Source organism: Erythrolamprus reginae, unplaced genomic scaffold (genome assembly GCF_031021105.1).
Source record: "Erythrolamprus reginae isolate rEryReg1 unplaced genomic scaffold, rEryReg1.hap1 H_26, whole genome shotgun sequence".
NCBI lineage: Eukaryota > Metazoa > Chordata > Lepidosauria > Squamata > Dipsadidae > Erythrolamprus > Erythrolamprus reginae.
The window spans coordinates 29,761-45,500 of record NW_027248480.1 but is presented as its reverse complement, the minus strand read 5'-3'; the positions used below and the strand labels follow the sequence as shown (position 1 = coordinate 45,500).

General features: G+C 49.3%; 1 protein-coding gene across 3 annotated transcripts in view; it reads left to right on the top strand.

Annotated features, from left to right (window-relative positions):
- LOC139155518 (apoptotic chromatin condensation inducer in the nucleus-like) overlaps nucleotides 1-15,740 on the top strand; it is a 66,273-nt gene that overhangs the window by 47,889 nt on the left and 2,644 nt on the right. For 2 of the 3 annotated variants that reach the window (XM_070730677.1, XM_070730676.1), the window contains exons 9-17: nucleotides 4,744-4,786; nucleotides 8,849-8,991; nucleotides 9,082-9,237; nucleotides 10,422-10,581; nucleotides 10,683-10,828; nucleotides 11,709-11,816; nucleotides 12,888-12,995; nucleotides 14,056-14,374; nucleotides 15,205-15,305. In XM_070730677.1, the coding sequence (XP_070586778.1) occupies nucleotides 4,744-4,786; nucleotides 8,849-8,991; nucleotides 9,082-9,237; nucleotides 10,422-10,581; nucleotides 10,683-10,828; nucleotides 11,709-11,816; nucleotides 12,888-12,995; nucleotides 14,056-14,374; nucleotides 15,205-15,305 (1,284 nt within the window). The remainder of the gene's footprint in view (nucleotides 1-4,743; nucleotides 4,787-8,848; nucleotides 8,992-9,081; nucleotides 9,238-10,421; nucleotides 10,582-10,682; nucleotides 10,829-11,708; nucleotides 11,817-12,887; nucleotides 12,996-14,055; nucleotides 14,375-15,204; nucleotides 15,306-15,740) is intronic. The other variant, XM_070730678.1, reaches the window with a different exon arrangement.

Genomic DNA, 15,740 nt, shown 5'->3' with positions numbered 1-15,740 from the left:
TTTTTCTGCCTCCGTTCGGTGGAAAGTCCTCTCGACTCCTGTGGCCACGTGTCTCATGGGTCCGAAAGACATGACGGTGCGCCTCAACTGGTTCTGGGTTCATTTCCGCCATTTGTGGAGGCTGCAGCTCTTGGAAAGGCCACCTGGTCAAAACTCGAACCGGCCTTTAAAACGTGGGGGGAAACACGTCGACCTGTTCTTGTCACCTTCCCCGAGGGAAGTTGAAGCCACGTCTCCTTCACCGTCCCAAGGAAGGCTTCCGTTGATGCGGGATGAATTCCTGCCCTAAGAAGAGATATCCAAATTATTATGATCCCGCCAGCTTCCCTGATTTTGCAGGGGGGAGTTTCGGCGCCCGAGTGACTTTTCCATCCGCCAACGGGTCCCGTCCCCTGAGGTCGCCGATTTGCAAATCCCTATAGGAATCAGATCGACACCGGATCTGGACGTTCCATCGACCGATCCTGAGACCGGGCTACTGAGAATTTTGGGGAGAAGCGCCTCTGCCTCCCGTAACGCTGCGGGTACGCAGAGGTCTCCGCCCCGTTCCGCCAGTCTCTCGCGCAAGTCCTGCTTCCTTCGCCAGTGCCACGAAGGACCTGTATTTTCGGGAGGCGCTGAAGGTGGTGCGTGGAGCATCCCGCCGACCACGCCGGTCTTTCCTCATCAAGGACAACCTTTGCGCGGTGTGTTATTTCTTCCCCGCTCAACAAATAAATAAATAAATAAAAGGACTGTCCGTTCCTGTTTTCACCTGTCGAACTTGGGGTGTCTTCCCCAATTTGTGAATTTTGGTTTTCGTGGACATTTTCTTTTTTAAAAAAAAAAGAAAAAGAACCCCTGCCATGAAACTGGACAGTGCCACATTCTGCTGTCCCGACGGTCCACCTGCCGAGAACTGACGATGCCTTGATCCTCGCGATGGCTCCCCCCCTTCCATCTGCCCTTGTGTGTGGCGGGGAGCCGACTTCTGTCTCGCCCTCTCTCTTCCTGGACACTTTGACCTCCGACCACCAGCCAATCAAGCGCTAGGTTCCTACCTACCTACCTACCTACCGGCCAACCAATCAGCACCTCTCTTGTCACTCAGCCCAACCAAGCACGCACCTTTCAGGCCAGGGAGGGCTCGTTCCGATTGGACCAGCCGTTGCCTAGATACAGCGCACAACACACTGAGGTGTGATTGGCTGATGAACAAGAAGACCCTGCCCCAGGTGTGAGAGGGTACCTGGAGCGCTTGTCCTAATTTTGTTTTTTTTTCTTTTCTTCTTTTTCTTTTTAAAAAAAGGTTTTGTTTTGGCTTGTTTTCTTTCGTGTTCTTAATTTAAATAGGGAAAGAAAGGAAGAATTGGAATGGCGGGCGGGTGCTGGGTGGGATGGATGGGTCCCATTGCAGTTTAAAATGGAGGGGGTATTCCCCCCCACCCCTCATCTTTTTTTGTTTCTTAAATGACGGGGAGTCTCTGGTCATTAGCTTAGGACAGGGGTCCCCAAACTTGGCAATGTTAAGACTTATGGACTTCAACTTCCATAGCTGGCTGGAGAATTCTGGGAGTTGAAGTCCACTAATCTTACAGTTGCCAAGCTTGAAGACCTCTGGCTTAGGAGGTATGTTTCTCCACCCCCTCCCTCCCCAAATCCTTGACCCCAGTGTTCACATTGGGGTGGCACCTGGTTCCCATTCACCTTCCCCTTTCCAGGGACAACCACTGTTCAGCCATGAAGTGGAGAATAACAAGTGTTGGACGGACCCTTTGAGGTCTTCTAATCCAATCCATTGCTCAGAGAGCGAGAGGGGCTAAATTAAAAGAGGGTCAGAAAAGGGAGAAGGGCCACAAATCCAGGAAAGAGTGAAATATATGTTTTTAAAGTACAGAAATGCAAATATCTGGGTCTACATCCAACTTGGTGCACTGACACAGGTGCCTTTCGCGGGGGACCTGTGCCCATTGCCAGAGTTTAGCTTGGTTGGTTTCTTGCAGATGTTTCATTACCCAAAACTAGGTAAACCTGAATCAGCCTGTTCATTTAGCAACCATGCAAAAGTTATGACGGCACCGGGGGGGGGGGAATTGACTTAAAGGCCTGTTTTTCACGGTTAACGACCACCGCAGCATCCTTCATAATCACGTCATAATTCGGATGCTTGGCAACCCGGTCATATTTATGACCGTTGCTGCGTCCCAAGGTCACGCGATGCCCTTATGTGATGACCTCGCGAAATTCACTTCACAGCTGTGTCAGTAAGTGAAACCACTGCAGCGATTCCTTCAGGGTTTGCGACCTAGCCGTTCCAGGGGAAGGAGGGATCGCTGCTTAATGGCGATTCCTTCTTCCGGCTCCATGAGCTCAACTCAAGGTACTGGTGACGAGTGTAACTCTGGTCCTGGGCTCAGGCTGCTGCTACTCAATGCCAGGTCGGTGGTAAATAAAGCTCTCCTCATCCGGGATTTGATCCTGGATGAAGAGGCTGACCTGGCATGTGTGACCAAAACCTAGCTGGGCACAGAGGGAGGAGTTTCCCTCTCTGAAATTTGCCCAGCTGGGTTTCGAGTATGGCATCAGCCCCGACTCTAGGGAGAACCTTTGCCTGTGTACACTCGTTGCTCCAGAGATTGCGGGTTGCGAGTCCCTCCTGGTGAAGTTGGGCTTAGGGGTTCACGTGGGCTTGTTACTCACGTACCTGCCTCCCAGCTGTGTGTCAACAACCCTGCCTGTGCTGCTCGAGGAGGTAGCTGTGGGGTTCCCTAGACTTATTGTCTTGGGGGACTTTAGCCTACCGTCGCTCGGTGAAACCTCTGGGCTAGCGCAGGAGTTCATGGCCACCATGACAGCCATGGCCCTGACTCAAGTAGTACAGGGTCCGACTCAGAGGGGGGGCACGCACCCGACATGTTATTCCTCTCTGAGCAATTGAGTAATGGTCTGAGACTAAGGGGCTTAGAAGCGTTGCCTTTGTCATGGTCAGACCATTTTCTATTGCGGCTCGACTTCCTGGTTCCATTCCTTCTCCGCAGGGATGCGGAACCGACTAGGTGGTTCTGCCCCAGACGCCTGATGGACCCAGAGGGCTTTCAGAGGGCGCTTGGGGTTATTCCAGATACACTCGTCCACAGTTCGGCAGAGTCTCTTGCTGAGGCCTGGAACAAGGCTGCAGCAGAGGCTCTTGACCAGATTGCGCCGTTGCGACCTCTCCGCGGTACTAGACCCCGTAGAGCTCCATGATAGATAGATAGATTAGACAGACAGATAGATATTGATAGATGATAGATAGATTAGAAAGATATTGATGATGGATGGACAGACAGACAGACAGATAGATGATATGATAGATTGGATAGGTAGGTAGATTAGATAGATAGATAGATAGATAGATAGATAGATAGATAGATAGATAGATAGATAGATAGATAGATAGATAGATAGATAGATCGATCGATCCAGAAAATGGGCAAAATATAAGACCCTGTCTTATATTTTTTTGAATCCTGAAATAAGCATTTAGCCTTATTGCCAGGCATTCAAAAGTATGATTGGACTTATTATCAGGATAATAAGCCCAATAATTTTGGGGCAAACAGGATATATATTTATTGTTTCCCCCAGAATATATATAAAATGTTTCAATTTTAAAAAAGAAACAGGATATACTAAAGAATTGCTAGTGGTGAGTTTCCCCTAGATTTATGTGGGCATCCCATCATTTCAGAGTACAAAAGGGTTGGCTGGCTGGGGATAATGGTACCTTGAGTCCCAAGGATTTGAGCTTCAGCCTTTGCTATCACTACGGCTCCCTTATGGGGGTTTTTTCCATTAAAAACACCCAGACTTTTTTCATAATACAGAAATAAATAAATACGGAGGAGAAACTATTAAAAGTAGGAAATATAATCCTAAAAGTTCTTTTTTTACAAAAAACATATGTATGAAAACAATAGTTTCCCTGTTAAAAACATTGCTAAAATCATGAAAACCGGCTTGCGGTTTGCAAATCAAAAGAGGATTTGAATGTTCCTTAATTTGGTGCCACAACTAACAAGACCGTGAGTGTGTTTTGTCCAGGATGTGGACTTCAGTCTTAAATAGATGCTGTGTCATTTCCCAATTACATTTCCTAATCCTAGAGTAGTTTTAGCTCTGTGCCCATAAAAGAGAATATTTACAACTCAAGATTGAACTGTCTGGTCAATGCTGCAAACCACCCTCCTTTCTAATACTGATGATGTTACCTAGACTGGGAGCGAAACGTCTGCAAACCCACAGAATTGTTGCAATTTCTCGTACCCGTGAGGACTAGAAACCCTTTATGGAACGTTTTTATTTTCTGTTTGAGGTCAAACAGAGCATGTTCTAAAAAAGGTTTCTAGTCCTCATGAGGGCCCTCCCAGGGAATCCCACTCCAATTGTAGACATCTGGTCCAGATTTTTGTGAACTTGCAAAGCTAAGGAGGCAGGATTCTGCCCTCTCCACTTCATTGCTGACGCAACAGGAGACCCCTTTGCCCGTCCCCACCCTTTCATCTGGGCCCCTCCATTATTTAGGTCTTCTCTCCCCCCCCCCCACCCCTTGATGTCCCTCAGATGCGACGGCCGCTTTCCAAATCCCCGATACTGACTTGATTTCCCCCTCTCCACGGGGTTTTCTTTCTTTTGTCTGTCCTTCTCCCATTTCTCCCTCCCTCTCTCTCTCTCTCTCTCTACCTCTCCCTGTGCCCTTCCTTTCTTCCTTCCCGTTCTCCACAGGGTTCGGCTCAGCCCAAGACCTTCAAGAGGAAAATCTCCGTCTGTAAGTAAAAAGGGGCAGGTTTGCCCACCTGTTGAGCTCAACCTTCACTTTGACACCCGAGGTGGGTTGGAGGTCCTCTGGAGGTCCCACCTCCCAGTCCCGAAAGCTAAGGTCTCCTTGGCAAAGTTTTAATATTTGTGGACTTCAACTCCCAGAATTCCTCACCTCAACATTGCTGGGTGAGGGATTCTGGGAGTTGAAGTCCACGAGTTGCCAAGTGGTCAAAATAACTGGCTGAGGAATTGTGGGAGTTGAAGTCTACGAGTCTTAAACTTGCCATGGTTGGAGACCGGCTGAGGCATTCTGGGAGTTGCCTGAGCCAGTCCTCAACCATGGCAGCTCTGTGGACTTCAACTCCCACAATTCTTCAGACAGTCCGTCATTTGCCATGGGTCGCAGACTGGCTGAGGAATTGTGGGAGTTGAAGTCCACAAGTCTTAAAAACTTGCCTTGGTTGGAGACCGGCTGAGGCCTATTGGGAGTTGAAGCAGGGTGAAATGCTACCTGTTTGGATGCACTGGTAGCGGCGGCAGCCGGTGGTTTGGAGAACTGGTAGCGGCGGCCGCGCAAGGCTGCCCACCCATCTGGACGTCACCATTTTCTTTCACATTTCAGAACCGGTAGGAAAGGTAAGTAGGTTTCACTGCTGAGTTGAAATCCACAAATTGCCATGGTTGGAGACTGGTTGAGGCTTTCGGGGAGTTGAAGTCCGCAAGTTTAATGTTGCCAAGTTTGAAGACCTCTGGTATATAGAGTTACATTAAATCCACTAAATATCCTTTATGAATTAAACACACAGGAATACAGGCAGTCCTCACTTCCCCTTATATAGAGCGCTGGTGAGACCACATTTGGAATACTCTGTTCAGTTCTGGAGACCTCACCTACAAAAAGATATTGACAAAATTGAACGGGTCCAAACACGGGCTATAAGAATGGTGGAAGGTCTTAAGCACAAAACGTATCAGGAAAGACTTCATGAACTCAATCTGTATAGTCTGGAGGACAGGACGAAAAGGGGGGACATGATCAAAACATTTAAATATGTTAAAGGGTTAAATAAGGTCCAGGAGGGAAGTGTTTTTAATAGGAAAGTGAACACAAGAACAAGGGGACACAATCTGAAGTTAGTTGGGGGAAAGATCAAAAGCAACGTGAGGAAATATTTCACTGAAAGAGTGGTAGATCCTTGGAGCAAACTTCCAGCAGACGTGGTTGGTAAATCCACAGTAACTGAATTTAAATATGCCTGGGATAAACACAGATCCATCCTAAGATAAAACACAGGAAATAGTATAAGGGCAGACTAGATGGACCATGAGGTCTTTTTCTGCCGTCAGTCTTCTATGTTTCTAATGACTGGTCTCTTTGCAACCAGCTGAAGTTACAACTGACCACCTCAGAAGGTGCCTTACTTAAGATCTTTAGCCCGATTCTTTATTACTTCATAAGTAAGTAAAGATGGTGAACGTCCCTGATGCTCCTTCCTTCCTCATGCCAAAGGTAGGACTAGAACTCACAATGAACTGGTGATTGGCCTAAAGTCGCCCGGCTAGTTTTCATGTTCAAGATGGGACTAGAACTCCCAGATTCCTGGTGTTTGGCCCAGTCACCCAACCAGCTGTCATGCCTAAGGCAGGGCTAGAACTCCCAGTCTCCTGGCGACTGGGCCAAAGTCACTCAGCTGCCTTTCATTCTTAAAGTGGGACTAGAACTCCCATTCACCTGGTTTCAGAGTCAACACCTTCGCCATTAAACCCAACTGGTTCTTGTGAGAACTGGGTTATCATCTCGCCATTTATGCCTGTTTGCAGCATCCAATGGTGACACGCCCCGTTTCTAGTGTTTACTTCTGCTTTCCGGCCAAAATCTTTTTACCATCGTGTGTAATGGATTTGTTTATCAACCACTGTTCCCTCCAAAAAAGATTGTAACAACAGGGACAATCACACATTTTAACCTCAACTTGTGACAGCAATTCTGGGCTTACTTTTGGTTGTAATTTGAGGATTGCCTGAATGCATTTGATGGGATTTGATGCATATTTCTTTAGTCTTAAAGATACGCTAGTAAAATATACAGTGGTACCTCTACTTAAGAACTTAATTCGTTCCGTGACCAGGTTCTTAAGTAGAAAAGTTTTTAAGTAGAAGCAATTTTTCCCATAGGAATCAATGTAAAAGCAAATAATGCGTGCAAACCCATTAGGAAAGAAATAAAAACTCGGAATTTGGGTGGGAGGAAGAAGAGGAGGAGGAGGAGGACAGTCGCTGACGAAGGAAGCAGGTGAGATGAGGAATAAAAAAAATCCAGATCTTTAAGGCTAAAAAAAAGAGGGACTCTGAGGCAGCGAGGAGCAGCACGCACCCTCCATACAACCGGCACAAGGCTGCCTCCCATGCACTGCGCCAGAGAGAAAAGCCCAGGCAGAATGGCAGAAAAGGGGCTGGGCCTTCATGCCACTCAAATTTCCTGGAAATTTTTCTGGGCTCGGGTTCTTAAGTAGAAAATAATTCTTAAGAAGAGGGGGGAAATCCAGCAAACCTGGAAATCAGGGAATTATCAGGGAACTCATGAAAAAAATGGAATAAATCAGGTGAAAAATCCAAACTATTAAAATGTTTAAAAGTAAGGGGGAAATCATGTAAAACAAAACAAAATGGATCGCGCTGCCTGGCATGGTTAAGCAAAAATAATCATAACCGGCAACAACTTTATTTTATTATTTATTGGATTTGTATGCCGCCCCTCTCTGCAGACTCGGGGCGGCTAACAACAATAATAAAAAACAACATGTAACAATCCAATTTAATAAAACAACTAAAGACCCTTATTATAAAAACCAAACATACACACAAACATGCCATACATAACTTTTAATGGCCATGGGGAAGGAATATCCTAACTCCCCCATGCCTGGCGACAAAGGTGGGTCTTGAGTAATTTGCGAAAGACGAGGGTGGGGGCAATTCTAATCTCTGGGGGGAATTGATTCCAGAGGGCCGGGGCCGCCACAGGGAAGGCTCTTCCCCTGGGGCCCTCCAAACGACATTGTTTGGTCGACGGGACCCTGGATACCCTGTATATGTAGCATTGGGGTAGCCGAAACATAATTTACTTAATACCTGTAGTAATGAAGGCAGCAGTGGTTTTACTAGGAAAGAGCTAGCTCAGTGTTTTTTAAGATGTGTGGACTTCAACTCCCAGATTTCTATGCTGTGCTGGCTTGGGAATTCTGTGAATTGAAGTCCAGCTATCTTAAACGGGATGGGGGTGGGGGGTTGAAAAAAGCTGAGCACTTTTTTTCATCCCAATAGATAACTCAGCTTACAATAATACATTTAGTGACTGAAGTTACAGCAGCATTCAGAAAGAGTTAACTTACGACCATTTTTCTGATGGCCATTGTTCACACAACTGCTGCAGCAAGGCCCAGGGTCACAAGATCTCCTTTTGCGACCTGACAAGCAGCGGGGGAGCTGGATCCTCTAAATGGCCACGTTACTGAATTAACAATTGCAGGAATCTGCTTAATCCGCTGTGGCAAGGAAGGTCATAAAATGGAGCAAAGCCCAGTTGTCTCACTTAGCCAGAGAAATTTTGGGCCCCATTTTGGGCCATGTCAAGGACTGCTGTAGTGGCAGATCACACAGAAGAAAGCCATGGGAGTTAGGGAAAGAGGGTGGATGTGAACTGGCTCTCTCACACGAGCCACCTCACAAGCCAAGCTACCCCAACTGTTAAGAAAGGTCGTAAAATGAAGCAAAACTCAATTGTCTCACTTAGCCAGAGAAATTTTGGGCCCCATTGTGGGCCATAAGTCAAGGACAGCTGTAGTGGCAGATCATGCAGAAGAAAGCCATGGGAGTTAGGGAAAGAGGGTGGATGTGAACTGGCTCACTTACATGAGCCGCCTCTTGAACCAAGCTGACCCACCATCAATCAAGAAAGGTCGTAAAATGAAGCAAAACTCAATTGTTTCACTTAGCTACGGAAATTGGGTGTCCTGGGGAAATTGCTCGTGTTTTAAACACCTTTCCTTCCCCCCGTCCTTCGTTTTAGCATCTTCTGTAGCCAAAGGGGCCGTCACCACGAAGAGTGACACTGAAGGAAGCCAGCCAGCAGGCCGCAAGCGGCGCTGGGGCGCCAGCACTGCCACGACCCAGAAGAAACCTTCCATAAGCATCACCACTGAATCCCTCAAGGTAAAGGGCTAGCCGGGACAGAGGTCGACTCCGGGACAGCCGAGAGCTGCTGACCCTGAGGTGCTTTCCTCCTTCCTCTTCCTCCTCCAGAGCCTGATCCCAGAGATTAAGTCGCCGCCAGGAGGCCAAGAAGCCGTGGTGGACCTCCACGCTGACGACTCCCGTATCTCCGAAGACGAAACTGAGCGCCACTTGGAAGAGCCAGCTCACGAGAAGGCGCTCAAGATCTGCCGTACCGTCACGCAGGTTGGTGCTGGGGAGGGCGGCGGCCACTTCTGATTGGCCCTTCTCGGGCTCTGATGCCCCTGAACTGAGAAGAGAGGAAACTCTTTCCTCGCCTTCATCTGCAGCACCCAGGATCTTCAGATCAAGAACAGCCGCGGTTGCGGGGTGGGAAAAGGGCCCTCCACAAATCGGATTCAGGGCAGCACCAGTGCTGTAAAAAAACCCAGCCGTTTTAATAATAGTAATACAGTGATCCCTCGAGTTTCGCGATCTCGATTATTGCGAAACGCTATATCGCGAGTTTTCAACCCGGAAGTAAACAACACCATCTGCGCATGCGTGCCCTTTTTTTCTATGGCCACGCATGCGTAGATGGTGGAGTTTCCCCGCCGGGCAGATCAGCTGCTGGGCGGCTTCCCTGGGTCTTCCCCCTCTTGCCCCGGTAAGACCCCAGCGCCGCTTCCCAGCTGGGAAGCAGCGCGAGCAACGGCGTGGGCGGGCGAAGGGCGGGCAGCGCGCGTGGGGAAACCCCAGGCGCAAGCAATGGGGTGGGCGGGCGAAGGGCGGGCGGCACGCGCGCGGACAAGCGGCAGCAGCGAGGCGGCGGAGAAAACCCAATCTTCGGCTCCTCGCTGCTGCGGTGGAAGTAAAAACACCATCTGCGCATGCGCAGATGGTGTTTTTACTTCCGCACCGCTACTTCGCGAAAAATCGATCATCGCGAGGGGTCCTGGAACGGAACCCTCGCAATAATCGAGGGATCACTGTAATAATAATTTATTGGATTTGTATGCCGCCCCTCTCCGAAGACTCGGGGCGGCTAACAACAATAATAAACACAACATGTACAATCCAATAATAAAAAACAACTAAAACCCCTATTATAAAACCAAACATGCACACAAACATACCATGCATAACTTGTAATGGCCTAGTGGGAAGGGCTATCTCAACTCCCCCATGCCTGGTGGTATAAATGAGTCTTGAGTAGTTTACGAAAGACAGGGAGGGTGGGGGCAGTTCTAATCTCCAGGGGGAGTTGGTTCCAGAGGGATGGGGCCGCCACAGAGAGGGCTCTTCCCTTGGGGCCCGCCAAACGACATTGTTTAGTCGATGGGACCCGAAAAAGGCCAACTATGTGTCTCTGGGATTCGTGCAGTAGCAGGCGGTTCCGTTTTGTCAAGTTCAGCTTGGTCCCTTCTCAGGTGGTCCCCGTCGAAGGGCAAGAAAATGGCCAAGGGGAGGAAGAGGAAGAGGAGGAGGAGGAAGAGAAGGTCCACGAGGAAGAGCAGCCAGTGTTGCCGCCCATCATCGCTGTAGAGACGGTGGTTTTGCCTCCCCCGGTAGAGCACGAAGTCAAAAAAGGTACCCGGGTAGAATGGGAGACGACAGGCTTAAGGCAGTGAGCCATTGACTCCCGACAGGTAAGGCTCACCTGTGGGCTTCTGTCTCCCTTCGCCTCGCAGTCGTACTGAGCGACACCCTCACCCGGCGGTCCATCAGCCAGCAACGCTCAGGGGTCTCCATTACCATCGATGATCCCGTCCGCACGGCCCAGGTGCCCTCCCCTCCGCGGGGCAAGGTCAGCTGTATTGTTCACATCTGCAACCTGGTGAGTGTTTATTTTGGGGGCGGCGGGTTGTAACCGTAACCGTTTGGTTTGGGGAGGCATTGGGTGGCCCAGTGGTTAGAATGCTGCACTGCAGGCTACTTCTGCCGACTGCCTGCAATTTGGCAGTTTTGAATCTCACCAGGTTCAAGGCGACTCAGCCTTCCGTCCTTCCGAGGTGGATAAACTGGGGACCCTGATTGTTGGGGGCGAGAGGCCGGTTCTGTAAACCGCTTAGAGAGGCTTGTAAAAGTACTGTGAATAGACCGTATTTTTCAGACTATAAGACGCACCTGATTATAAGACTCAAAATCAAAAGTGTTTGGCCAGTGTGCGCCTTTTTTTGGTCCTTTTCCAGCCGTTTTTTGGTCCATTTCAAAGGCTTTTATTTATTTTTTTATTTGATTTGTATGCCGCCACTCTCCGGAGACTCGGAGCGGCTAACAGCAACAATAAAACAGTGTACAATAGTAATCTAATATTAAAAAACGATTAAAAACCCATTAATATAAAAACCAAACATACATACATACATACCATGCATTTTTTGCCAGAAAGGCCCAAAAAAAGAGCCTAGAAAAGGTCTCAAAAATGAGCTGAAAAAGCATCAAGAACGGGCCAGAAAAAGCTTCAAAAACAAACTGAAAAAAGCCTCAAAAAAACAAAATGTCTCAAAAAACAAGCCGAAAAAAGCTTCAAAAAAGCCCCCAAAACGGAACATGTGGAGGCCAAAAAAAACGTGGCATTTGGGTGATGAGGCTTTGGCAACATTCAGTCTATAAAACGCCCTGACATTTTCAAGTCTAAAAAATCCGGTAAGTCTTAAGTGCCATTGCTTTTGGGAGCCTTCCTTAAACCCTCGGGTGTTTGTCCGCACGTACAGGTGAGGCCCTTCACCCTGGGACAACTCAAGGAGCTGCTGGGCCGGACAGGCACCCTGGTGGAGGAGGCTTTTTGGATCGACAAGATCAAATCGCATTGCTACGTCACAGTGAGTCTTTGGGGGTTCCTTCTCCGGAAAATTTCTCCTTTCCAAATTTAAAAATCCACATTTCTGCATCAATTCCAGCTCCGCTCAGGCACGCAAAAGTTACACTAAACCAAGGATCCCAGATAGTCTGGGTTTCTTCATGAGGCCACTCCATGCCATGCCCAGGTTCTTAAAGGGGAATTTAGAAAGGAATTTAAAAGCAAGCTTCCCGCTTTGGGGAAATTTTAAGTGGAATTCTCACATCATCCCAAGTCACGGTTGTCCCAAAGGTGTTTTTTCAAAAGGCAGCTGGACTTTTCCTGGGGGGGTGGGAGGTTTTCCCCCTAATCGAGGAGGCTTCTTTGGTTCAGTCTAGAAAGAATACTTCCGTATTTGGGGAACAGGGGGGAGAAATAGCTGGAAACATCTCTCTTTGTTTTTGTTTTTTTCTATCCCCACCTCTCACACACACCCTTTCTTTCTCCTCTCCTCTCTTCTCTTTCTTTTTCTTTTCTCCCCTCTGTCTTTCTCTCCCGCTTTCTTTCTTTCTCTCTTTTCTCTCCCCTCTTTTTCTTTCTCTTCCCTGTTTCTCCCCTTTCTGTCTCTGCTCTCTTTCTTTTTCTTCCCTCTGTCTCTCTCCTCATTTTTTCCTCTTCCCTCTTTCTCCCTTTTCTGTCTCCACACTGTCCTTCTTTTTCTTCCTGTCTCTTTCTTTTTCTCTTTTTCTCTTCTCCCTCTTTTTTCCTCTTCCCTCTCTTTCCACTCTTCCCCCATTTCTCCACTTTTTTCTCCCCTTCTCTTTTTCTTCTCTTGCTCCTTTCTTTCTCTCTTTTCCCCTCTCTATCTTTCTTCCTCTCCCCCTTTCTCTCTGACTCTCTTCTTTCTCTCCCCTTTTTCCTTTTCCCTTTTTCTCCTTTCCCTCTCTGTCTCCACTTTTTTTCTTCATCTTTCTTTCTCTCTGCCCCCTCATTTTCTTTCTCTCTTTTCTGTGTCTACACTTTCTTTCTTTCTCTCTCTCTCTCTCCTCTCTCATCTCATTTTCTCCTCTTTTTCTGTCTTTCCCTCTCTGTTCTTCCAATGTTGCTTTTTCAGTATTCAACGGTGGAAGAAGCCGTCGCAACGCGAAATGCCCTTCACGGGGTCAAGTGGCCGCAGTCTAACCCTAAGTTCTTATCTGCTGATTTTGTGGAGCAGGATGAGGTAAGGAGCCTAACAGGAAAGAAAGGTGTGGGACGGATGGAGGAGGGGGGTTCTGTCCCCCGTGCACTGGAGAAAGAAAGAAAGAAAGAAAATTTCGCCTCAATCCACCCAGCCTTTTCAGAGAACTGGAATACATGCTCCAAAAAGGATGGAGGATTTTTTTTAAAGACAGGTCTCTCTGGCTGTAAGCCATACAGGTAGTCTTCGACTTACATTTAGTGACCGTTCAAAGTTACGTGATCCCCTTGAGCAAAATCAATGGGGAAGCTGGATTCACTTAACAACTGGTGTAGGTAATCCTCAACTTACAACCCATCTCTAAGCCACTCGGCATACAGTGATCCCCCGATTATTGCGAGGGTTCCGTTCCAGGACCCCTCGCAATGATTGGTTTTTCGCGAAGTAGCGCTGCGGAAGTAAAAACACCATCTGCGCATGCGCAGATGGTGTTTTTACTTCCACCGCAGCAGCGAGGAGCCGAAGATTGGGGTTTGTCTGCCGCCTCCGCCCTTCGCCCACCCTTCGCTCGCGCCGCTTCCCAGCTGGGAAGCAGCACCGGCCCCCACACTGCCTTCGCCCGCCGTTTGCTCCGCCGCCTCCGCCCTTCGCCCGCCGCTCGCTCGCGCGCGCTGGGGTCTTACCGGCCTCCACGCTGACCCAGGGAAGCCACCCAGCAGCTGATCTGCCCGGCGGGGAACACCATCTACGCATGCGTGGCCATAGAAAAAAAGGGCGCGCATGCGCAGTTGGTGTTGACTTCCGGGTTGAAAACTCGCGATATAGCTGTTCGCAATGATCGGGATCGCGATACCCAGGGGATCACTGTAGCTTTATTAAATGAGCAGTTGTGAATCCAGGATTCCCTGTGGTGATTCACTTAGCCACCATCTCGCTTAGCCAGCGAAATTTTACGGTCAAGGGGAGGAACTGGATTCACTTACTGGTCGTAAGTCGAGGACTACCCGTAACGTTGACGCCCCAAGATTATCTCTCTGGCAAGTGTGATTTTTGAGTCGGGTGAGCTTCCACCTACCTGAGAACGTTCCTTTTTCTCCTTCAGCTGGACTTCCATCGCGGTCTTCTAGCCGACCGTCCTGCAGAGGCCAAGACAGACGAAGCGCCCACCTTCCCCGGGGTGGGCCCAACTACGCGGGGGGAACGGGAGCTGTCCCGGCGCTCAGAGGCGCGGGAGCGGGAGGCGGCCGTGCGGGAGCAGTGGGCCGAACGGGAGCGTGAGATGGAACGCCGGGAGAGGACCTTGGCAGAGCGGGAGTGGGATCGGGACAAGGTGCGCGAGGGCCCCCGCTCCCGTTCTCGGTCCCGAGACAGACGCCGCAAGGAGCGGCCCAAATCGAAGGAAAAGAAAGCAGATAAGAAAGGTAAAGGGAGAGAGAGTTTGGTCTAGTGGTTAAGGCACCAAGCTAGAAACTGGGCAACCATGAGTTCTAGTCCCGCCTTAACCATGAATGCCGAGTGGGTAGCCTTGGGCCAATCACCAGGAGATGGTGAGTTCTAGTCCCACCTTAGATTTAACCAGATATTTAACCAAATACAGTGATCCCTCGAGTTTCGCGATCTCGATTATTGCGAAACGCTATATCGCGAGTTTTCAACCCGGAAGTAAACAACACCATCTGCGCATGCGTGCCCTTTTTTTCTATGGCCACGCATGCGTAGATGGTGGAGTTTCCCCGCCGGGCAGATCAGCTGCTGGGCGGCTTCCCTGGGTCTTCCCCCTCTTGCCCCGGTAAGACCCCAGCGCCGCTTCCCAGCTGGGAAGCAGCGCGAGCAACGGCGTGGGCGGGCGAAGGGCGGGCAGCGCGCGTGGGGAAACCCCAGGCGCAAGCAATGGGGTGGGCGGGCGAAGGGCGGGCGGCACGCGCGCGGACAAGCGGCAGCAGCGAGGCGGCGGAGAAAACCCAATCTTCGGCTCCTCGCTGCTGCGGTGGAAGTAAAAACACCATCTGCGCATGCGCAGATGGTGTTTTTACTTCCGCACCGCTACTTCGCGAAAAATCGATCATCGCGAGGGGTCCTGGAACGGAACCCTCGCAATAATCGAGGGATCACTGTATTGCTCTTTTCAGGTGGCTAAGCTATTGTCAGACCCGGCTTTTTTTCAGCCCTCTTTTTATTTTATTTCATTTTTTGCACAAACCCCCCAAAAGAATAAAAACCAACTTTCTTACTTTCCTCCTCCCCCCGACAGAAAAGGCCCAGGAGGAACCTCCCGCTAAACTTCTCGATGATTTGTTCCGCAAAACCAAGGCAGCCCCCTGCATTTATTGGTTACCCCTCACGGACATTCAGGTGAGACAGGATGGGACATCGACGGTGGCGGTGGGGGGAGGTGTGACGTGGTTGTCATGAGACGTGGTTTCTCTTCAGCCCTGAGGGTGAGAATGTGCTTTCGGGACGGAGACGGGGATGCAATTCACTGTGGTCCTCAATTTTAGGATCACAATTGAGCATCGCTAAGTGAGACGGATGTTATATGAAATTCCACCTGATTTTCCGACCTCTCTTGCATCCATTGGTTAAGCAAGTCGCTGCAGGGGTTCAGTTATGAACCCCGCTTGTTAAGTGAACCTCACTTCCCCACTGACTTTGTTTGTCAGAAAGTCGTAAAACCAGTGAAGGGCTACCAATCTTTTTACTACCACACTGTGGGCGTGGCTTATGCAGGGACACCCTGCATTTTCTTCCAACATCTTTCAGTGAAAATTGGGTGCTCTGGGGTGGAGC